This window comes from Kwoniella shandongensis, chromosome 1 (genome assembly GCF_008629635.2).
Source record: "Kwoniella shandongensis chromosome 1, complete sequence".
NCBI lineage: Eukaryota > Fungi > Basidiomycota > Tremellomycetes > Tremellales > Cryptococcaceae > Kwoniella > Kwoniella shandongensis.
In genome coordinates, this window is record NC_089287.1 from 373984 (window position 1) to 396672 (window position 22689).

Consider the following 22689-nt stretch of genomic DNA (forward strand, 5'->3'; position numbering starts at 1 on the left):
GCAAAGTTCTCATTTGCCTATTCCAGGCCCAGTGCCACAACAGTATATTCTTTTGTCCTTGCATCGGAACAGGATGTGTATGTTACAGCTGTGAGATTGTTGAAGTTCACAAACTTGTCAAAAGTGACACTTGGTGTTGCTTCTGTGTGTGATGACAGGCGCTGTGGGCACAGTGCGCTCAACAAAGACGAAAATGTCCTCTTCCGATGAGCATTTCTGTTCTGCTCAGTATTGGTGTTGTGAGACCTGTCATCCATTGTGAGTGTGTGAGAGAGTGTGATTGTGTGAGTTTGTGAATGTGTGAGTGTAAGGATGGGAAGGTAAGTCCTTTGGTGGGGAAAATCAGCTTTGGATGAGAAGAGAAAGGAAGAAAGAGCCATATACTCCATAGAGTCTCAAATCTTGTGGTCTTTATACCATAGAATCCTAAAATAGTACGATATATTGGGGTAATCCAATCATAATCATGACCTCTGTAAGAAAAAGGTTCGTACAATTGTAAACGTCAATAACCAGAACCACCATTGTTGTATGTCTCCATACTCGACCCCTGTTGCTCCAAGCCAAGCGAGTAGGATCGCACAATGACATCTTGTTTCATCCTTGCCCTCGTGAGTGGGGCGCGAGTCAGAAGGAAAGTTCGTTTCAGACTTTGCTTCTCGTCACACGAAGTCTGTACGCACTGACAAGAGGGGGTCCACCCAATTCGTCGCAGTGTTTCAGCACCCAGTTTTCGTGTATCCCAGTAGTCGGCCAAGACAAAATTGCCACTCGGTCAGCGTAGAGTATACATCTTTCACGTTGGCATGCAACAACAAGATACATGCTTCTTAGGTTCGTCATCATTGCCTCGTTTTGCATTTTTGCCTTATCGCAATCTACGCTTCACTTGCTAAACTCTTCCTCCCTCTTCCCCTCGGTCTCCCTCTCCCTTTCCCTCTACTGGAAGGCGTCCCCTCCCCATCCATCGACTCCAGCTCCACTTCAACCGTACTAGCTGGCGTAGCGGCGCTGACCACACTTCCTCTGGATTTCCTACCTCCCTTCCCCTTCGCCTTCGCAGCGCTCACGGGTGTCTTGACGATTTTGGATTTCTTCGTCGTCGTCTTCTCTACGATCGGTTCTTCTACCTCTTGTTGTTCCTCGTCGTAGCCCGGTAGAGGTGAGAGTGGTCTCGGCATCAAAAGCTTTGGCGAAGACGGGATCTCCGTAAGGAAGATAAGAGGGAAGTCTTTCTTATCTTCTCCTTCATCGACTTCCATCTTCTCTTTCTCTTCACCTTCTTGATTGGAAGGTCGTTCTCTGAATGGTGGCAAGACTCGAAGCGGCTGGTTCTCCTTATCAACGGGGAACGAACCGATATACCACGCTTTGATATCGGGCTCCGCGGGTTTAGTTGGTTTGGGTGGCGGCAGTAGTGTCGACTTGCGAGTTGATCCGGTCGGTTTGAACAGGGGCACAAGCTCATCGAAGAAGGATTGTCCATTGAGTTCGATCTGAGCACCTTCTTCCGCACCAAAGTTCTGACCTAATGAAGAGAGGTGTCCGTCTCCTGAAGATCCGTTACGCGCGTTGGCGGTGAATCCAAGAGGAGTCGCCGTGCCTTCTGGTGGAATGCTCGATGAAACTTCGTAAGATTGCTTATCCCTCGATCGAGAACTAGAGAGTATGTCGGTGTTGGGACGGATTTGTCGAGCGATGCAGACTATGTGCAGAATATGAATCAGCTTCTCTCGCGATAGGTGTCTGAGTGCTGTAAAAATAGCTTACAGAACCCAAAGCCATCTAGTTTGGGCAAGACCTCCACCGCTTCCTCGCCGGTCTTCAAACCTACGACATCACCATGTTGCACAGTAAGTTCTCCTTGCTTGACCCTAGTTTCGGCCGAGCGGAACCGCATCGAACCGTCTGAGCCAAGGCACAAGAAAGCAATGTATGATCGAGGTTCCACCACCAATCTCTGTTATCGTTGCTGATCAGTATTCATGTTTGATTGTACATCCGTCATACTTACAGGTTGTAGGCTCGTCGGAAGATTTGGAGGATTAGCCGCAAGCAACAAGCTGTTGAACCTGTGCAGATCATCAGTCGATAGTTTTTGCGATGAGACGCTGAAAAAAACATACTCTGGTTGACCAGAAAACATTCTGCCTGCTCGCTCGTTGATAAGATCGATCGTGTCGAGACAGACAGCGGAAGCGGTGTGCCACGGGATAGAATGGCCCGTTGGGAAGGCCGGGACCAGCGGAGCAGGGTCTGGTCCAGCCAAATAGGTGTAAAACGGTGCCAGGGCAATATCGGCGGCTAAGATAGCATCTCCCGTCAGCTGCTTGACTCTGATTCGTAAGGCGGATACTCACGTCTTCGAATGTTGTTCACCAATGGATACCGCTTCAACGGCACTTCGTTTGCACCCTGCACTTGAAGACCCATGAATGCTTTCCTCGCCAACTCGTGCGTCCCTTGTCCCTCGTGATGCAAAGCATGATGAAGCTCTGCCCCTTCACCTAGACCAATCGAGACGCCATGTTTTACGACCTTTATATCATCCGCAAACAAGGACCATGAGCGTGTGACGGTGAAAGGCCAAGAGGCGTAGCCGTCTTCCTGGCGAGGACCAGTACATACCGGTCGAGATGGAGAGCGTAACTCGTCATCGGAATATATGCGACGTTTAGGACACACAGAGTGCTGCGGATGGACGTTTTATCAGCTAAGATATTGAATCCACGGGAGCTTGAGATTCGCAGACATACCAGGCAAGCTTCACAGTTCCACCCATTCCACTTGTTCCTCTCCTGAGCGAGACCGCACTTGTGACACACCCATCCTCGCCAGAAATCCCGACCTATATGACCTTGACTGAGTTCCAGACCTTCACCGGTCGGCTCTGGCGATCGCAACTCGAGTCCAAGAGTCTCCGGAAGCACTCGCTTTTTAGGTCGAAGGGGTCCCGGTTCATTGCTGATAGGACCTATGTGGTCTACACTCGGAAAACAACTGTGAGCTACTTTCAAAGAGTGACGAGAGAGAAGATTGGCTCACTTTGAGTACTGGACGCGTCGCCAAAGAACCACGAGCAGTTCTCATTCAGACATATATCTCCACTGTCATACACCCGTTCTGAAACAAATTTGCAGTTTTCGCAAACATGAGAATACCGCAGATCGATGGGTGTCAGTGGGGACGATCCGTCTGTCGGTTTATCAGGTAGCTGAACTGTTGTCGCACCAGATACGCCTGGTCCATTGAATTTCCATGCCGGTTCTCGGTCGACTACTATGGGAGGGTCGACAGATCGAAGGGGTTCGGAACTCGACGTCCACCACGGCGTCTCTTGGTCGCCCGAGCACCATTCGAAGCGGAATTTCCAAGTGACCTTATCTGGAGGTCCCCGCGGTGTTTGCTTGCTGGCACCAAACAGCTGAAGATCCGGCATGACGGGCTCAAGCTGTGGTTATTTTTGGGTCAACAACCGAGTATGCCAACCTACGTTCGACTCACCCATGCATCTGTGACCCAGAACCACCCGAGGACGATAAAAGGTCTTGGCACTCTGAAAGGCACGGCGGTGTAGTCCTGTGCGACAGCAATAGCAATAGGTGTCCTGGCTCGTTGCGCCATGAGGAGAGCAGCGATCTCTGGAGCCTCGTCGACATCAACTCGAGCACCATCGTTGTTCGCTTCGGACCAGAAGCGCTCTGCTGGATTAGCAGCTTGAGACGGTTGAGAATCGACGTGTACAACCGTGGGAAGGACATTGAATGGTGGTGAAGCAGGTCTCGGGAAAGGGTCGGAGGGCGTACCGGCCACAGGAGGCGAGCCAGGTACAGGGACGAGATAACCTCGTCGTTGACGTCGAGGGTGGCCACTGTGCAACGCGTAAGCGAATTTGTAGTCGTCATACCCTACTGAAAGAATCCACTCACAGAGAAGTAATGATGGTCCCTGCATCCGCTTGTGTTCCCCAAAAGATTCCCTGAGCTTCTGCAACCCCTTCGAGGATGACACCTCTCGCCACACCACCTACGCCGATTTCCACACTTCCGCCTGCAGTCTTCCTCGGATCCCGAAGATACTCTGCGGCAGCTTGGAGCGCTCTTTTTGTCTTCGCCCAAACCGGACAAGGACCGTTCATATCGAACAATGGCGGTCTTCTAGTATTCTCTTCGAGCCGTGCGAAGTAGTGTTGGTCTGCGGGCGAGAGGGGCACATTCATATTGATAGGACCAATCGAGTCGCGGGTACTTTTCCGACGAGGCTTTTTGAGGACTGTCGTATCGTTGTGAGAGAGATGAGCTGCGTCCTCGATGGAAATCCGTCGTTTCTTTGTCAGACTTCCAGCTTCGTCGACTGCCATCTCGATGTCTTGTGTGTTGTGAATTGGTTGAGCAGCTTGTTGTTGATCCGCTCTATTCTTTCCCTTCTCTGCTGAAGTGTATCGTATCCCGTTCGAAGCGGTAGGCATCTCCGGTGTGGACGGCACTACTCCCGCATTCTCGCCGTCGATCAGAGCCAATCTAGCATGTTCCGCCGCCGCCGCCTTATTCTTTGCCGCCTCTGCCTTCAAGTTCCGTCTCTTGCCTTTCGGTCTCATCATCCCCCACCCTTTCCCAGGTTCGCATCTGACGCCTCTGGAGATACATCGTGCGCAGTTGGGCCATCCTCTATCGCAGTGTTGAGCAACAGCGGGATGTTTGCAGCACAAACATGTCGGCGGGAGGAAGTAGACGGCACGTACTACGTATGATGGATCAGCGAAGACCATGGGGTAGGTGTGATTAGCTCGTACTACTTACGGGAATGATTCTCGACACCCATCCATACGCTTGTCTTGTCCAATCTATCGTCGATATCTACCGGCAAGTACTTCGGTCTGAACAACGAATTTGGCGGCATGTTATCGAGGATAGGTTGAGGGGCCATGCTGTCCACATGAGGATTGTCTATCCGATCAGGCGGGTAAATGACATCTGGAGGAGCGGTGTAGGGTGGTTGACCATTCGGTGCAAAGCGACCATTTGAAACTTCGGCAAGTTTGTTAGGTGTATATAGCTCGGGTCTGCGGCTCTGAATCAGCTCAACGTGGTCATATAACATGGATAGTGATTATTGAAGGCGAGGAAGGAAGCTAACTCACCCAACCGAGCGATGTATAACAGAGCTTGGGTTCGACGGTCCACCAGCAGGCTTGGTAGCCGCGGCGGTCGAAGAGGAACATGACTGAGAGCGTCCAGGTGCGTTGGGAGGAGCAGGTTGTATCGGTCTTGGCCCGGATACGTGTGTTGCAGTATTCGAGGTGGTAGCCGCAGCAGCAGGGGAAGTGAGAGCCGCCTGAAGAGTTGGTACGGGTATGTTGGGAGGTGTCACCGCGGCAAATGCCGAAGGTGGGTCGTTGAGCATTGTCTGCGACAAGAGCACTGATAACCTGCAGGATCCTTCTACCGGCGCTCAGCAGGACTAGTCCAATTGCCTTTGTGTGTATGTTAACAAGATGAGATGTGAGAGTCTGTGAGAAGGACAAGTGAGAAAGGAAATGTTGTGACTTGTTAAGCGGAAGTTGGGGAGTTGTGAATTGGTGGACGTTAATTCGCCGGGGTGAATCACTCGCATCCTTCCACTCGCACTCGCGAATACCAATCTGCGCGGCGGCGAGACCGATAAATAAGCGATCTGGACCTGACTTCTTCTCTCAACCTTTATAGTTGTATCGAGTTGTCATCTGCTGTACACTCCTGAGCAGCAACATGCTCAGATCAATCCGAGCAAAGCTCGCAAGCACCGACACCACTTCTCGACCCAGTCCAGGGGAATATCAAGCTCTCGCCGTCAGCGTAGGAGACGAAGCGACGTCTCCAGAACAGGAATTCGCGTTGAAGGAAAGACGGAATGACTGGAGGGTTTATCTCTGCTTTTGGGCTTTGGGAGCAGGAGTCTTGATGAGCTGGAATGGTGAGTGTCCACTGATTGACGTCGCTCAGAGGAGTAGTTGCTACCTACCGGAATATGACGGGCGATCAATGCTGACCACAATTATACACCCCGTTTCAGCTCTTATCTGTACTTTCCCGCTATTGATATCCTTCTTCCCACCCGAATCAAGCGCTCGATCGAGCTTGGCAAGTGTGCTAGCCACGTCATACTGTTTCGGGAACCTATTCTTCCTAGGATTGGCACAACGCCAGGTTGGACAGGTGCGTACCGATTCACTGCCTTGCGTCGTCACAGTCAAGCTAACAAGTGTACCTGTCATAGACTCCACCTTCAGCTCGACTCCGCTGGTCACTCCTCCTCATCCTCATTACCTCACTCGTCCTCACATTCCCTCTACTCCCTTTGATCTTCCCCACTCTTCCACCTTCCATCCTCTTCCCTGCGTTGATCGCCACTACCATCATCCTCTCATTGTCAACAGCATATCTCCAATCGTCCGTATTCGCCTTATCATCACTATGGGGTTCGAACCAAGTTATCGCCGTCATGTCGGGGCAAGGTGGAATAGCCGTCCTCGTCTCCGGGGTACAATCATTCCTCGCCATTCTTTCCGCTACATCATCTTCTTCCCCTCCTCGAGGAGGGAATGAAGAGGAGCAAGTTAGTAAACTTGCCGGAGTTGGATTATGGGCTTTGGGATCAATAGGGATTGTCGGATGTCTCTTTGCTCATAACTATCTTGTCAAACATCCGGAATACGAAGCGGTTCTCAATCCCGCTATCGCGAGTCCGCAAGACGAGGACTTGACTCTGGGCGTCGGTGCTGTCGTAGGGAAGGAGGAGAGTAAGACGAGAAAGGTGTTTAGGAAGAATGCGTTGTTGGAAACTGCCGTGGCTTGGGTATTCGTGGTAACCCTTGTGAGTGGAGTGGACTAATCGGCTTGACGAGCTGGATGAACCGGTGCTGATGCTATGTCGTGTCACGTTGCTAGTCTGTCTTCCCGCCTGTGACCACCAAGATCCTGTCGACGCATCATCCTGTACCGCGACTACTCCAACCAGACGTTTTCATCCCCCTTCACTTTCTCATCTTCAACAGTGAGTATAGTAGTAGCCTATCTTCAGCTCCCAAGACCATGTCTTGTCTCCCGTTCTGCACCATCGTGTCTGCTTCTTCACTTCTCGCTCTCAATGACGATCAAAGCTGACCATTACGCGCTCCCTTACAGTCGGCGACTACCTGGGTCGAACATACCTCCCCTCCATCTCGTTCCTCCTCCTCACTTCTCACAGCCACATCCTCCTCGCCTCGTTCGCACGAACGTTGTTCGTACCCCTCCTATTCGCATGTAACGTAACGCCGAGGTCGATCGATTCGGTACCGGTGATCAATTCAGATTTGGCATATTTTGGGATCATCTTGTTCTTCGGTATCACGAACGGGTAAGTGTCCACCTCATAACTCTTTGTTCTGCCCTATCCCCATCCTCTTCTTTCACCTAGCCTGTCCAAGGAGATAAATGTGGTACAGCACAGCGGAAAGCTGACGACAGTTCGCAGGTATATCGGATCACTGTGTATGATAGTCGCCTCTTCCCCTGCTCTCAATCCAAAGCTAGAAGAAGACGAAAAAGACGTCGCGGGAACACTCGCTTCCTTTTGTCTCGTAGCTGGTTTGGCAGGTGGTAGTCTGTCAAGTTTCGCTGTCACTTGGGCCGTAAACAATCATCTGTAACCTTCATCACATAGAGTTTGTTTAGATCAAATCATTATCTTGATTCACATTGTATGCATTATTTCCTATCTTCTTCTCAACTTTCCACCGATCGTTCTACTTGCTACTGCCTTCTCGCTCGACTATTTGATCATCCGAGCTCAGCTCCGCCTCGTCATCTAGTCCGAAACGTGAACCAATAACTTTCCGGTAGTACCTCGCGAAGCAATGTCCTTTTGAGCTTGAGCGACGTCCTCTGCAGTGAGCTCGTACTCCTTGTGAACGGCGAACTAGTTACCAATCACCGTTAGCACTTGACCTTGCGACACTTCCCATCAAACACTCAAAGCTTTCCCCCCAAATAGTTAGGATAACGACTTGACTCACCTTGATCTTGCCGTCTCGGACGATCTTGACCAACTCAGTGGTGTACCATTCATACTCTTCAGCGGTACTTATGACCGAGAAGAGGGAAGGTCTGGTGACTTTGAGCGACTTGGGACTGAGTTTGAGAGGAGCGAATGATGGAACGGGGCCCTGAGAAAGTAAATAAAAACACCCATCAACAAATGTTGACCTATTGCAGGACTATATCCACATCCCTCCACACCATTAAGAGTACGGTCGAAGCAAGACTCACAGAGGCATTACCATAAGTCACGATCGTCCCCTTTCTCCTGATAAGCTCAAAGTTCTCTTCCCACGTATCCTTTCCGACACCATCATAAACGGCATGGACACCACCTCCGGATAACTTGTTGATCTCAGCAACGTTGTCGGCTGAAGGGGTGGTCGTGAGGACGACGTGGTCTGCGCCGTATTGTTTGGCGAGTTCGGCCTTGTCCGGTGTGGAGACGGTACCGATGACGTTTACGCCGAGATATTTGGCAATCTAAGACCGAGTGATAAACGCGTTGGTTAGTAGCCAGACTACGAATTGATCGCACGACTAGAGACACGTAGAGCCAAGGTGATGGAAAAACTCACTTGGATCAAAATCAATCCAACTCCGCCAGCAGCAGCTCTGACCAAGATCCAATCACCCTTTTTCACCTCGTAACTCTCCTTCAACAAATACAAAGCTGTCAAAGCTTGTGTGCCCATCGACACCCCATCTCTCGCATCGATGTCATCTGGCAAGACCGCAATCCGACTAGTGGGCGCGACGAGATATTCGGCGAAGGAGGAACCGGCAGTTGTGAAGATGCGTTGGCCAGCTTTGTATTTGGAGTTGGAAGGAGTGGAGACGAGTGTACCGACTGCATCACCGCCGACTGTGTAAGGGAATTCTTTGGGGTAGAGACCCTGTCGGAAGTCTAAGAGGTGTGCGCGATTAGCATTAGGTGATTGCCAGTCATGGCACGTGTTGGTAGAGACGTCAAGTCAAATGCTGACTTGGGGACGAACCGCGATATGCGGTATGGGGAGAGCCTATTAGAAGTATAGAAAGACAAGCTCACAATTGTCAATGTAGTTGACACCGCTAGGTCAGTAGAGACACCACATTAGCACTTGACTCTCCCACCATGACAGATGCAGACAGTCACTCACGTCCACTGGACCTTGACCAACACCTCGTCCTCTTTGGGTGTAGGGACTGGGATCTCTCGAAGGACGTTGACCTCTGGACCACCGGGTTTGTCGACCTATCCACAGGACACGGGACAGCAGCGGATCAGCGTTCTGACATGGATGAGAGGATACAGACACTACACGACATATGCTATGGGACCATCACGCATAGTACATGAAATGGCCCTCACTTTATCCGAAAAGTACGGACGGACGGACGGACGACACTCACCTGGATGGCTTTCATAGTCTTCGGAACTTGAATTTGGGATGACATTGCACGGCTCAATCTTGTTGACGAATAGTTGATAGATCTAGTGATACCAGTTAAAAGGGACATGTAAGTTGTTGAGTTGAGAAGAAGAGAGCGGAAGGATGAGGGGAGTTGTTGAGTTATGTAGGTGTGCGATGAATGGTGTGCTTAGCCATCACATTAGCTAAGCTGGGACGACCTCCACTTCCCACTTCACGCACTCGCATTCGACCGATGACAGCTATCGGTCACCGAATTCACCGAGTATTCGTAGCTGTCTCCTCAACCAACGGAACGCATACTCGAGTATGTTGGATGATGTCTGTCTGGAATGTTGTAGTGGATTGACAACGTAAGTTCTCCTATGTGCTAACTCACCATGGCGGGGGTGATTGCTTATCTTGTAGAGAGCGGAGACGACTGCAGCGAGCTGATTCGCAACGGACCGACGCGTCTTCCTTCGCATTATAGGTAACTCTCATGACTCGATACTCACACTGACTATATACATATCCTTACTATATACAACTGATCGCTACCGCATTACGTCGAAGCTCACTCTAAATCACCTTGTAAAGTCACAAGACCACCATTATATCCAACAACCCTTGCTTGTTTGTCTGATCCGCACTCAAATGGATTTCTATTTCTCCCTCTCCCTCCTAACAAGCTCCCAAGCCACTTCCTCTGCTGCACTTCTCAACCTCTCACCTTGCGGTCTCTCTCCGATTTTGTCCTTATCATCATTCAACATCATTCCTTTCCCCGCAATCGTCCCAACGAGACAAGCCCAAACTTCTCCCATCTGTCTCCAAGTCGACTTATTCCCTATTCCGAGACAAACGAGGTTTTGCCAAAACCCTTGAACTACTTCCAATTTATCCATAAGATGTTGGACTGACCAATTGCAAATGACATCAAGGACATCGGATCGGGATTTGGTCGTTTCGGGAAGTGCGTTTCCGAGTAAGTCGAGGATGATTGGTCGAGAGGGGTGATGGAGATGATGGAGTAGAAGGAGGAACGTCTCAGGGGATGGGAGGGATATCTGAGCGAGCGGGAGATGGAGATACGATCCGTCTCGGAGAGGGGCGGGGAACTGGTCGGGATAGAGTGTCGACTCGGTGTTGGTGGTGGAGGTTGTGGAAGACCATGAGGATGATTCGGACGCGGAGGAGTAGATCGACGAATCGTCTACTTCAGTATCAGAATCGGCGTCTGTGTCGACATCCTCGTCGGCTTCGTTGATGGGAGCGAGAGGAGTAGTGCCGACTTGGCTCTTTTCGTTCTGGGTGGATGTTTGAGTAGCGAGTTGCGAGCTCGCGGCGACTGGTCGAAAATGAGGAACGACGAGATCCTGCCAGAAACAACACTGACTGGCCCAGACCAAAGATCTACACTGACATTAGTACTGATACGTCGAAGATCTACTCGAGCGACTTACGAGACAGGAATCATGAACTTGACACCCTCTTCCTCTCGACCTTTCTTCAAAACACACAATGCCATATCAGCCTCCAAGAACCTCCTCGCCGGGTCTGCGTCAAGTTGTTTCTCAAGCAACTCAGGCAGACGGAAGGCGATTGTTGTGCGTGGGTCTATGGATGGGTCAGGATGGGCGACTTCGGCATGTTGCTTGTATGAAAACGCTGTACGGGCGATAGTTGACAACAATGGTCGAAGTTGGTGAAGGATATATGCGGGGGGCTAAACCACAATGTCAGCAGGGATAAAAGACTTTGACCAAGTGGTTGACTTACAACATCGTTCAACTCTTTGGTGGAGATAGATGGCACAGGAGGGAGTATCGGACAAGGTAATTGTAATGGAATCCTAACTTGATTCCCTGGAATAGCTTTCCCAGATCTCCAAACACTATTTCTCCATCTTTCCGTCCGTTCTCTCAACATCGTCCTCTCCTGCTCGGCTCTAAGAGCTTTAGCTCTCTCGACATCGTTCAACTCCGATTCAGCTCTTCGGACCTTTCTCTTCTCATCTCCCTTCCTGATCGATTTGGCCATGTAGGCTTTGTTGGCGGCTTTCTTCGCACGTTGGACCGAAGAAATTCGACTATAAGGTTTATTCGATCCTCTTCGTCCGGCGGTGGTGTATTTGGGAGCTCGACCAATACCTAGTCCGCCGACTGTGGTGGATTTCTTGGAACGGGAAGAAGAAGAAGAGGGGACAGCGCCGGAAAGTGAAGATGCCACGTTGGGGAGCTCTCGAGAAGGGAGAGAGAGCGAGGGGGTGTTTTCCTTGTCAATGGAGAAGAGGAACGGTCGGGAACGGTAGTGAGTTGTCATTGTGGCGCTTTGCATGTAGTTGACAGTCCAGTTGCTCGATCTTAGACTACTATGCAGTATTGATTGCTATGAAGAGGAAACGAGGTATTAGTCACCATCCTGACAATGCATCATCGAAGCAGTGAGGAGTGAAATGGAAAGACGAGATGCTGATGTGAGGCGGAGAATCAAACACGGATATCACTCACCTGAATGCTGATTCAACTTCTACTATGTTGTGGGTCTTGGTGTGTCTGCTATTCGCTATTCGCTGTCGAGGGCAGCGGTCTTTTTCTTCGATCTTGAATGCTTGCTGAAAGTCGTGAATTGAAAATTGACCATCCACCTCGCTGCCTGTCCCACCTCTATATACCATACCAAAACACATCACCTCCCAATCGCATCAAGTACCTTTTCTAAAGGTAGCCACATCAACATCGCCCAAAGCGTAAACATCGACTTGACGAGCGAGTGAAATATCCCGCAAATGTGTATTCAAACACACACAAACAAGGTCCGAGCACAGATACCTCGGAGCTTTTCTTCACTTGATTGGGAAAGTGTGCATGCTTATGAGCTTATACGGGTCATTACACGTTGACGTTTCATGTTTGTTTGAGGATGGTCGCTTGGATCGTTTCGGATTGCTTAGTGAAGTGGTGCTTGAGCCGATTGAGGACAAAGCGGAATTATCAAGCATGCCGTCTGACTAAATGTCGTGAACAGTCTGTGCGGGAGTAATTCTACAATGACTGTATAGGATGAAATCGGTCGACTCCAATCACATGTTCTGATGTGCAGGTGCTATTTGGACCTGACCAGCGACGATAACGGCTCCCTCGAATTGCTCTACGGCCACGAACTGGCAAACGACGGCACGATCAAGCTGTGCACAGATGTCCCGCACGCTGTTTTGCATCGTTTCATCGCCCCTCTATGCACAGCTTGTCAGCTTGTATCCTTTTCGATCAACATGTCTTCGAGCATATGCATCACTGTGGAATTATCGGTGTGGAGGAGCTGGTGAAATGCTGCTCGGTATTTGTTGATGGTCAATGCGCCGCGCCACGCCACACTCACACACAGCCAAATACACACACATGACGTAGCCGAGTGGAGGTTGATGTGATTTGACCACCTCCACCCGTCGTCAAAAACAGAGAATAAGTTACGTCTTCTTTGACAGCACGACGGACCCAAGGCGACGCGATGCACAAAGTGTGATAGGCTTCGTGGCTGCTACTGTATCGCTTCTTCGGATTTGAATTGGTAGTTACTGACTTAATGTGCTCGTTTCACCATACCACAGCTCGGGCTACGTCTCCTTGAGACGTACAGGACTTCGATTCTTAGCGCCACTTCTGCTCTGACTAGATCCAGAGGTCGGTCAGTCTCGAGCCGAATTCGTCCAGATGCAGAGGTGTATCCTCTTCCTCGTGTTAGTGATGTGTGGGCTCGCAATGGTCCGGACATCGAGCGTCGCTCCATGGTACGGTATTCACCGCTATCAACGAAATGTTGAGAATGTCGAATCAAGTTGGCTGAGAAACTGCTACAACCAACCCCTTTTGGTTGGATGACCTTATACATGTGATCGAGTGGCGGGGAAGCTTGGCCGCCTCTCCTACCAGGAAAATGGGTTTGGGGGAAAGTATCACACTTCAGTAGATAGCTGGCTCGGCGACGTCCGTTCTAGAACGAGCTTAGGCTTATGATCACCCAGGCAGGTACACGTAGTCCAAGATAGAAGTGGTGTCTCAGATAAATAGATAGACCTTCGCTGGCTACGGACATGCATAACACGGAATGCCAATCGATCGGATGTGCGGCAGAGACGAACCTCTACCACCGTACCCATTCAGGCAGATGTCGACGAGATTGTCCGCATCAGAGTTCGCCAATCAGCAGCGTCTTACAACAGCTAGGAACAAGAAACAGTCATCGTGACTATCTTTGTCTGTTCCTTTTCTCCACTTGTTCGTTAGGATGCCACAAGCTGAGAAGCACTGGCATCGCAATCAATCTGCTATCATCCATTTTCTGCTTCCGTTCGAGCATCATGGCTGGTTCAGGCACCAACACCAAAAACACAAAAGTGTCATGCTGTTTGATTTGCGTGACGTGTCCTCGGAATAACCGCGGAACGAGCCGCCCGAGTCTTCCGACGACGACGATCTCTTCCAATTTGAAGTTCGTGAGTCGTGCTTGAGCCGCTACGGAAGTGGATATGCTTGGAAGATGCTCGGAAAGGGGAGTTGGCTCACAAGATAAGTACAAGTGATACTGTGCTCTGTAACGAAAAGTGGTATCAAAGTACGCTAAAATTCACTAGCTTCGTGCCTATCCTGATTGATTAGCCCCGCCAGAAAAACGTTTAAAGCAAAAAACGGGCCCCTTTCAGGCAATAATTTAACCAACTTGATGAGGTCCCATACACTTATCTACTCGTTCAAAAGATAGCTTCCAAACAAGTCAGCTTGGGACGCTGTATGCAGTTCAGTTCAGTACAGTGCAGTGCGGTTGAGATATGCACACAAAGCTCGGAAGTGAACGGTACTTTGCTCGTTTCTGAAGCGTGTGATACTGGCAGCGCGTCCGTCACCGCCGGGTTTGGTAGGGTAAAGCCTAACAAAGGGGCCCGTCGATCCTTTTTTCCAGTATGCGAACTTAACTTTTTTGCCTCTCTGTTGATGTTGGCACTTTTCATTTGATACGTCTTCATTTCCTTCCATTATCAGCAGAAGAGTTTGTCATAGCCGCACTATCCTCACCATTATCTCACCATTATGAGAGTGACCCCAGATAGTCATTCTATCCATATATAGACTTGGCGTACTTACGGACCATCGGACATAGTGCGATTTAATAGACCGACCAACCGACCAACCGACCAACACAGGGAGTTCGGACGCAGATCATCTCTCATCACTCAGTTACCGCATACAAGCCATCTCTCACAATAAAAAGAACTTCTTCTTCTGCTTCATTAACATCTTCTATCACTAGTGTGAATCACGTCATACTCTTCGGATCGGCAGGACTCTCTGCATCGTGCAATAGTAACTTGCCTATCTCGTCGTTGTGACTGCGGGTACACCACACACAACCACACCGACAGCCCATACAGCATTACATCTCACTTCGATTTTGATCAGGAACGGGGATCATCAGTCCCATCCGAAAAAAAGGAAAAATCCCAGAGATCCTTTCTCCCTCCTTTCTCCCTCCGCCCTTTACCTTTCTTCATCGCTTCAGCTTCAATACCCAATCACATCACACCGTACACCGGACATCGTTGCACGACACGACACCAAGTACCATCCCATCACAACAACAAATCGCTTTCCTGGCTTGATTTATCCGACTTTATAGGCTCGGTCGTCGAGACGATAACGTTAACATATTACGAGATTATCACTTAAAATTCCCTTTACCGGCCTATCCTTCCCATTCTTCCAGTCTTCTTTTGGCGGTGATCAGCTTGCTTGAGGTCTCGGAAGCGGTGATCGGCACCAACTGGTAATAGTCATAGGTAGCTCGTGGTCCTCCTTCATTCACGTCACCACTGTAGGTCTGGAAAGGGAACCATCCCCTTTTGACTTTCACGCTTGCTTTCCGATTGATTGGTAGTCGGCTCCGATCCGAAACGCCAAATTACACACGAACGCACTAGTGTAAGTGTACATCCTCGTACTGCTTTTGGAATCAATCAAATCAACAGTGAGCAGCCAGTTAGCCTTGCCTTTCCATCCGACCACCGCAACCCAATTTTCTAATCCCCTCTCTATCCTTCCTTTCTTTCCATCCCCTCGTTTCGTCTTCTCATTTCGCTCTCCATTCTTTCAAAGTCCTCCAGCTATCCTTGAAATCGTCACCATGCCGGGGCTAAATAATCTCTTCACCACTCGCAGACCAGAACGACCAAAGTCGCCCAAACGAAAGCGCAGTCTGGTCGATTTGCGTCGATTCGTCGCTACATTTTCCAACAGCATGACACCTTCCTCTTCATCAACCGGCAACGGTCAATCCTCCTCCGTACCCCTATCCGTTCTTGTCGTCCTCCCTCCATCTGCGCATCTTCAACATCATGCTGCGCCCAACGTTCGACCGGCACGACCCTCTCCTCTCACGACGAGACAGTCGAGTTCGACCATCCCTCAGCTGCAAAAGATGTCGAATGACGAGCAGTCGTCGAGCAGAACGACGGGTCAGCAGAGGGATGTCGACGATGTTGTGGTCGCTAGTAGGAGATTGAGTTTGGCGCCAGGTTTAGGGACGGGAACTACAATCACAGCAGCATTCGCTTCAAACGATATTTCACCTACTGCTTCTGCTCCTTCCTCCTCCGAGAGCGTCCCGACTGTCAACTCCAAACCCGCTCCTCCACCTTTTGGTCAAAAACGATTCGAACCTCCCACACCGAAAGAAGAACCGGCGTCCTCGTCACCGTCTGGTCGTCCGCCCGCTTTTGGAGCGAAAAGATCGTCAACGATGGCCGTACCCCGTGGATCGGCCAGACGTCGACCTCAAACAGCGACACTCCCAACAGCAAGTGGAGTGATAGCCCCAGGTCTCATGGCCGGGTTAACGAATTCGCGAGCCAGTCTAGCGGGTCCATCAGGTTTCGGTGGGAATCACAGCAGTGGACAAGGTAGAAATAGACCTGGCTGGGAAGCAGATGAGGTGGTAGGCAATCTTAGAGAGAGTGGATTAGAAGGTGAGTTTGTGTTTGGTTTGATCTGGAAGGGGAGAACAAAGCGTAAAGGGACGGGTGCTTCGGGGTGGAGGTTGTCGACACCTTCCCCTCAGGCACCTTGATCGTCTGTAGCGACCGGTCCGAGCGCAGTGTTCTAGCGTTTCTCTCTGTGTCTCTGTGTTTCCGCGCCCCGTGTACATAGCCCCCTCCTCCGCTCCCCTTTCTGTTCTGTCACCGAGGACTCCCTTTTTCCCATATATCCTCCTTTCCCGTTCCCACTCATTACCTTCCTCCCTTGCTATTCGAAAGGAGGATCGTCAATCAAAGTTGGTCTTTCGGTTGTGCCTTGAAGGTCTCACTTCTTTCCTTTCTTTTGGGATGAACTTTGTTTCACCTTACCACAGTATTCCTGCTGTTTCTCTCATCCCCGCATATCTAGATCATGTTTCCCTCCATCTCTCGCGGCACTCCATTGTATTCTTCCTCCACATTTTCCGACAGATTCTGTGCTTTCCGTCTGGAGAAGAAGCTCAGCAAGCAGCTTTGAACCCGAGCGATCAACCTGACACCATCTTTGCTCTTCCAGTGACCGTCATTCGTCACACTTCTCACCTTCCACAACTACTCGACCCCGCACAGCATTCGCAATTCGCTCCGGCCTCACTTGTACGACAGACAGACTCGGCTGAACCTCTCACACACGTCATCCTCATCCCTCTATCAGACTCACCTGCCTTCCCGTCGTTGTCATTGCTTCTCAACCAAGGTACGACCCCTACCGCCGTTTGTTTCCAGCAAGATCTATTGGATCGCGTTAAGCGAACGGAAGACGAGTGGTTGCCTGTAGCCACCGAGGAGATCCGACGTGTCGCTGATATGTCACAAGACATTGGGCAGAGCTCTACCTCAGTGGAAGGGCAGACACCGAAGAGATCATCCAAACCTATCATCCTCGCTTATTCCGCCAATCCGGGGCTATCGCAAACAGCCATCAACAAGTGTCTCGCGGCAGGGGCTGCAGGTGTACTGAAACCACCTTATGACTTCGGAACCGCAACCATGGTGAAGAAGATTGTCCAAGCATATCGAGAAGGAAGATTATCACCTAGCACCGCGTTCTCTCTGGGAGGGCGAGGATCTCCTTCACCCAACTCGACTCTGGTCGAACCCGCAATTCCGGAAGAAACACATGTGGTACTCCCTCCCACAGCTTTGAGTATGGGTGGAGAACATGAGGGAGAGAAGGTATTGAGTGCGGCTGTGGCCAACAGCAATGCCCAAAGAAGAACGTCAAACGGCAGTCCGAGCATTGGGCCTGTGCCGCTACGACGACAATCGGCTACCAAAATCACTACAGCACCTTCAAGGAAGAGCAGTGTAGCTTCAACCACCTCTCACCTACTTCCTGCGGCGTCATCGACCATAGACGATCACGATCCTTTCGCTCATTCGGACTACAATCTGTCCTATCCCCTTGCAGCTTCATACTTGTTCTCCTTCCAGCCTCTCCCCAACTCTCGAAGACGAAGCGTGGATGTTGGCGGTCTCGCACTTGCGTTGAAACGCGCTTCAGCCCTTTTCGAGCCTCCCAAACAGCAACAGTCTTCCGGAGGGCTTCTCAATCAGATCAAGGAGGGCTTCTCCTTTCCAGCGACACCTACGAAGACGAAACAGGCTCCCGCTGCTTCGATCAAATCGCCCTTCAGGCCAGGTCAGATGTCCAGCGACGGAAATGATCTGGAAGCAGGGAAAGATACAGAGTTGGCAGAATTGCTGAGCGCAATGTACTACCAAACAGTCATGACTATTGAGGTCCAGATGAGTGATTATGAAGAGTGCGTGCACCTGTCGATACCCAAGGGAAATGAAAAGCTGATATTGTCCGTTGTTTAGATTGTCTGCACCGTTGTCTAAGGAACAACGGGAGAAATTGGTCGACCACCTTGCAACTTGGAATTTCAAGCCGCACAACCTGGCTGAGGGTGATCTTTACAGAGTGGCCTGTTTGATGTTTGAAGGTATTCTGAGCTGCGAGGGACTGGCGGAGCTGCGAATCGAACGAGGCAAGTTTCTTCCGCTTTGTGTGGAATGGAGCTCAGGCTGACTGTGAGCTTGCAGAACAAGTAAACCGTCTCCTATATGCTATCAGAGCTATCTACCACGCGCCCAATCCTTATCACAACTACGTCCACGCCATCGACGTCCTTCAAGCTACCTACATGTTCTTGGTGAATATTGGTGTCGCGCCGCCATTCGAGTATATGCGAGACTGGACCCCCCAGAAAGCGGCTTGGCAAAGAAATGACGGGATTGAGGAACCATTGGGTGTGGGTACTGTCAGAGCCAGAGAAGTCATGCGACCGCAGGACGTGCTTGCTGTTCTCGTCGCAGCGATGGGTCACGATGTCGGACATCCGGGTCTGAGTAATGCGTTCATGGTGAGTGCGGTGACAACCTTCAAATCGCTAGACAGTAGCTGATAACGATCCTTGTTTCGCAGAAAAACGCAAAAGTCCCTCTATCTCAGGTCTACGAAGACAAGTCTGTCCTCGAGAACATGCACTGCATGCTCGTTGTGCAACTGCTTCGAAAACACGGCTTCGGCTTCTTGATTGAGGGTCAACCCATCGCCACCTCTACGGAACTCGACCAGAAAGCTTTCCGAAAGATCTTGTACTCGTCCGTCCTGGCTACCGACATGAGTCTGCATTTCGCTTGGATCCAGAGATTGAAGGAGTTTGATGAACGTTTGAGAGATGGAGAAGTTGGGGAAGATGAAGATGATAGAATCATGATCTGTCAAGCGTTGATCAAGTGTGCGGATATCAGTAATCCTGTGAGTGAAGTGCTATACGATACAATGGAGAACGAGCTGACATTCGCTCAGACTCGACCGATCGACGTTTCTCAACACTGGTCTTCCGTTCTTCTCGAAGAATGGGCAAAGCAAGCATCTCTCGAACAAGATCTCGATCTTCCCGTATCGGTCGTCGCCTCCGCGGACGCGTGTCTACAAGCGAAAGGTCAAATTGGTTTCATCGACTTGTTCACCCAACCGCTGTTCGAGGCCGTGTCTGATGCTCTTCCGGAACTACAACCCTATGCGGACAGCTGCTCGGACAACAGAGCGTTGTGGCAAAGTCGATTGGACGAGTTGTTACAGCGAGAAGAGGAGGAAGGTGAAGATATGAGAGGATTGATTCAACCTCCTGTGGAAGGAGCGAGTCACGATGAACGATTCAAGACTCTATTCCCACTTCTTCTCCCTACATCGTTGATGGCGAGTCTCACACCAAGTACGAGCGCCGCGACAATCGACGGCGATATCGACAATTCGTCTTCACCCTTGATCACTCCGAGTGGCTCATACGTTGGTATAGGCAACCAATCGGAAATCGATAGTATTGCAGGTTCACCAGCTACCAAAGCGATGCGTGCGGTATACCATGCGAAGTTGGTCAACGATACGACACGATCGAGGATGACATCCTGGTCAAGAGGTGGTGGACCGGGTGCTATTGCCGCTGCTGCGAAAGCAGCGGGTGTCAATGTGGAAAGTCTAGGAGTGGAGGGTTGGAACGATGTAAGGAGGATGTCGACACCCGAAGTGGTGATAGTGCCACGGGGTCCATTTGCCTAGAAGCGGCAGATCGATCTGAGGTGAGAGTACAAAGGGGAGTGTGAGGGTCCGATTTAATTGGAGAGGGAGATCTATGGATTTCGAACAAGCATCATTTCAGACATCTGCTTTTGTTTGTACATACAGTATCATATTCAGAATCGTAGTCCAACTAGTCTGCAGTATTTCAATCCGAGTCTCGTTTTCATTTCATTTCTCATCATTTCGCAGATTGAGTAGGGTTATATGCCCATATTTGTTAGGGTTGTATGTGTAGCGTTTGGTTGGTCAGGTCAGGTTAGGCTAGGCTAGGTTAGGATGCATTATCATAGGCAAGTGTCACAGCAGGAATGGACCCTACCCAGTCAGGTGGCATGTGTCATTTGTCGCATATCAATAGGAGAGGTAAAGTGGCGCGATCGCACTTCCCAAATCAGTACAGCGGAGTGCAGAGATTCTACGAAGGGTCACAACGAAAGGCTGAACAATATGAAATATGATCCCTATGCATATGTGCGTATCAGAGTCCAGTAACGTCATGTATGTATGAGAGCATAACGAATCGACAGAATGAGCAGAACAGGATTGTATCAACATTGGAAAGAATGATAGCGAAGAGAAGTGAAGCGGCTTAGAAGGGACTCGAACGTGTGAGATTGACCTGCTTATTGTGATTGTCTTCGAGGTAAGGTAAATACAAAGTGAGCAAATCTAGTAACTCCTATTTCGGCTCAGGTCTCACCTCGAGTCGTAGTCAGCACCAGCTGTGATCAACCATACCAGCTTGAGCCACGGTCTACCAGCCGTAATCATCGTAGTCGTAGTCGTTCTCCTGGACGTCCTTTGCTTCAAGTTCGTCAGGTAGGTAGGTGCTGGTGCTGGCGCTTGCTTGATGACCGCTTTCGAGTCTGCGGTCTCTCTTTGTAGAGTGAGAGTCTAATCGTGCACTGTGAGCCGAAATTTGATGACGATCGAAATCAGTATTGTCGTGACTAATCTTGATCTTCTTGTTTTCCTTCTTCAGATCCTCGCTCGAGAACTTGAGAGACTTGTTCTCTCTTTCTCTAGGCTTCTTTTCGGTCTTGAGTGTCATGTCCTGCTTCTTGACACCTTCGTTCTCTGATTTAATTGTCCTACTTTTATTCTTCAAGACTTCATTCTCGGACTTGAGTGTCTTGTTTGCCTTCCTCAGATCTTCATTCTCAGACCTGATCTTCTCAATCTGCGCTTTGAGATCTTCGTTACTCGATCTGAGTTGTGTGTTCTCTTCAATCAGAATATCGTTATCGCCTTTGACGATACCCCATTGAAGTCGGACGGTAAGACGCTTTCAGCTTTGAATTTCTGCTTTTCCTCGTCCCAGCCTGCTGCATTCGCGTCGGCTTGATCTTGAGTCATGGCGAGTCGTCGTTGGGGGTTGGTGACAGTCAGATTGGTCTGAGCGATTTGGTGTTGCAATTCCTCGTATGATCTATGTTGCAAGGGAGTGCAAAGAGGTGCATCGACCATCAAAATTCAACGTCCGAGCATGGCTAACGTTGGATCTCGCAAAACTTAAGGAATACATGGAAGCAGGGAAGGAAGGCTGTATCGCACTCACCGGACTAAATGATCAAAATATTCGCGGCTAACGTTCGCAGCAGAAGAAGGAGACGAATTGGTCACCGGAGCTTGAAGAGGTGGGTTTGAGTAGAAAGAAGCCCAATTTCCACGAGGAAGAGGAATTGGTAGAGGAAAAGGAACAGTGTTTGACGGCGAGCTTCCAGATGTCATAGTGCATAGATTGAACAGGTAGTTTGCTCTCGGATGGGAAACGCTAAGCGTGACTCTGTGGTCCGGTAAGCACGAGGAAGATGAACCAGTATCGTCTTAAGTACCCTCACGAGGCCGCTTACTGCCTTTCGTTGTTGTTCGATCAGTCTGAATAGTTTACTACCCCTGAGAGATGATGTGAGAGCGCTGGCTGTGAGGCGGGGGTATACAGTATTGACTAGAATCGGAAGAGAAATATGTAAAGAAGGAAGATGAAAGATGACGATTACACTGCATGATACTTGACATGAGGGTGACGAAGAGTGAAGTTGAGTATATTGTAGTGCACGGACCCGCTCTATCAATGAGCCATCCAAAACGAGAATTGATGGCGCCTATCCATCGTATGTTGCTGGCAGTCCAAACATGTGCCGGTGGTAGGTAAACCTTGCACTAGAAGAGACAGCTTCTTCGTCAGTGTTCAGTTGGGAGCCCGGAGCAGCATCATTAACCTGACCGTACTGCATGCCACGGGAGGGGCCGATGCATCCGACGAGATGGACCACGATATGCCGGGGCAAGTCTTGAGTGCCTCCATTCTACAGGTTGTACGGCTCAACGGCAACATTCAAGAGACGGAGAAAGGGGAAATCGGTACTGAAATCAACCGATACTTTCCAATGTTCGATTTGCATGCGACTTCAATCAGTTGGCAATGGGATGTACATTGAGCTTCGAACTTCACCTCGTCGCCACGCACATAGACAATGTGACATGGGGTAAAGTGGTTGCTAAGACTGCTGCTTGGCAGTCATACTGGTGGCTCTGCCACATCCTTGCCGTTTTGCTGTATCCTTCCCTTCATCA

At 50.0% G+C, this 22689-nt stretch overlaps 6 protein-coding genes across 6 annotated transcripts; 2 read left to right on the forward strand and 4 right to left on the reverse strand.

The window, feature by feature from the left end:
• Nucleotides 1–878: 878 nt before the first annotated feature.
• On the reverse strand, nucleotides 879–5403 carry CI109_100149 (uncharacterized protein; the record flags this gene model as incomplete). Its single annotated transcript, XM_032006875.1, has 11 exons — nucleotides 879–1705; nucleotides 1771–1960; nucleotides 2015–2072; nucleotides 2127–2304; nucleotides 2361–2691; nucleotides 2757–2983; nucleotides 3046–3451; nucleotides 3505–3871; nucleotides 3930–4740; nucleotides 4800–5062; nucleotides 5141–5403. 11 exons carry the CDS (start codon nucleotides 5401–5403, stop codon nucleotides 879–881), a joined length of 3921 nt encoding a protein of 1306 aa, XP_031858794.1.
• Nucleotides 5404–5747: 344 nt separating this feature from the next.
• CI109_100150 (uncharacterized protein) lies at nucleotides 5748–7669 on the forward strand (the record flags this gene model as incomplete). Its single annotated transcript, XM_032006876.1, has 6 exons — nucleotides 5748–5952; nucleotides 6052–6194; nucleotides 6256–6852; nucleotides 6927–7032; nucleotides 7164–7377; nucleotides 7495–7669. 6 exons carry the CDS (start codon nucleotides 5748–5750, stop codon nucleotides 7667–7669), a joined length of 1440 nt encoding a protein of 479 aa, XP_031858795.1.
• Nucleotides 7670–7827: 158 nt separating this feature from the next.
• CI109_100151 (uncharacterized protein) lies at nucleotides 7828–9497 on the reverse strand (the record flags this gene model as incomplete). Its single annotated transcript, XM_032006877.1, has 7 exons — nucleotides 7828–7938; nucleotides 8036–8185; nucleotides 8289–8540; nucleotides 8636–8964; nucleotides 9109–9131; nucleotides 9200–9294; nucleotides 9453–9497. The coding sequence occupies 7 exons, from the start codon at nucleotides 9495–9497 to the stop codon at nucleotides 7828–7830; spliced, it is 1005 nt and encodes a 334-aa protein (XP_031858796.1).
• Nucleotides 9498–10116: 619 nt separating this feature from the next.
• CI109_100152 (uncharacterized protein) lies at nucleotides 10117–11776 on the reverse strand (the record flags this gene model as incomplete). Its single annotated transcript, XM_032006878.1, has 3 exons — nucleotides 10117–10867; nucleotides 10918–11180; nucleotides 11234–11776. The coding sequence occupies 3 exons, from the start codon at nucleotides 11774–11776 to the stop codon at nucleotides 10117–10119; spliced, it is 1557 nt and encodes a 518-aa protein (XP_031858797.1).
• A 3855-nt stretch (nucleotides 11777–15631) lies between these two features.
• CI109_100153 (uncharacterized protein) lies at nucleotides 15632–20091 on the forward strand (the record flags this gene model as incomplete). The annotated part of the gene is made up of 6 exons (XM_065966731.1): nucleotides 15632–16472; nucleotides 17038–18286; nucleotides 18345–18514; nucleotides 18570–18889; nucleotides 18952–19287; nucleotides 19339–20091. The coding sequence occupies 6 exons, from the start codon at nucleotides 15632–15634 to the stop codon at nucleotides 20089–20091; spliced, it is 3669 nt and encodes a 1222-aa protein (XP_065822803.1).
• A 775-nt stretch (nucleotides 20092–20866) lies between these two features.
• On the reverse strand, nucleotides 20867–22349 carry CI109_100154 (uncharacterized protein; the record flags this gene model as incomplete). Its single annotated transcript, XM_032006880.2, has 4 exons — nucleotides 20867–21320; nucleotides 21368–21541; nucleotides 21671–21898; nucleotides 22270–22349. 4 exons carry the CDS (start codon nucleotides 22347–22349, stop codon nucleotides 20867–20869), a joined length of 936 nt encoding a protein of 311 aa, XP_031858799.2.
• Nucleotides 22350–22689: the final 340 nt, after the last annotated feature.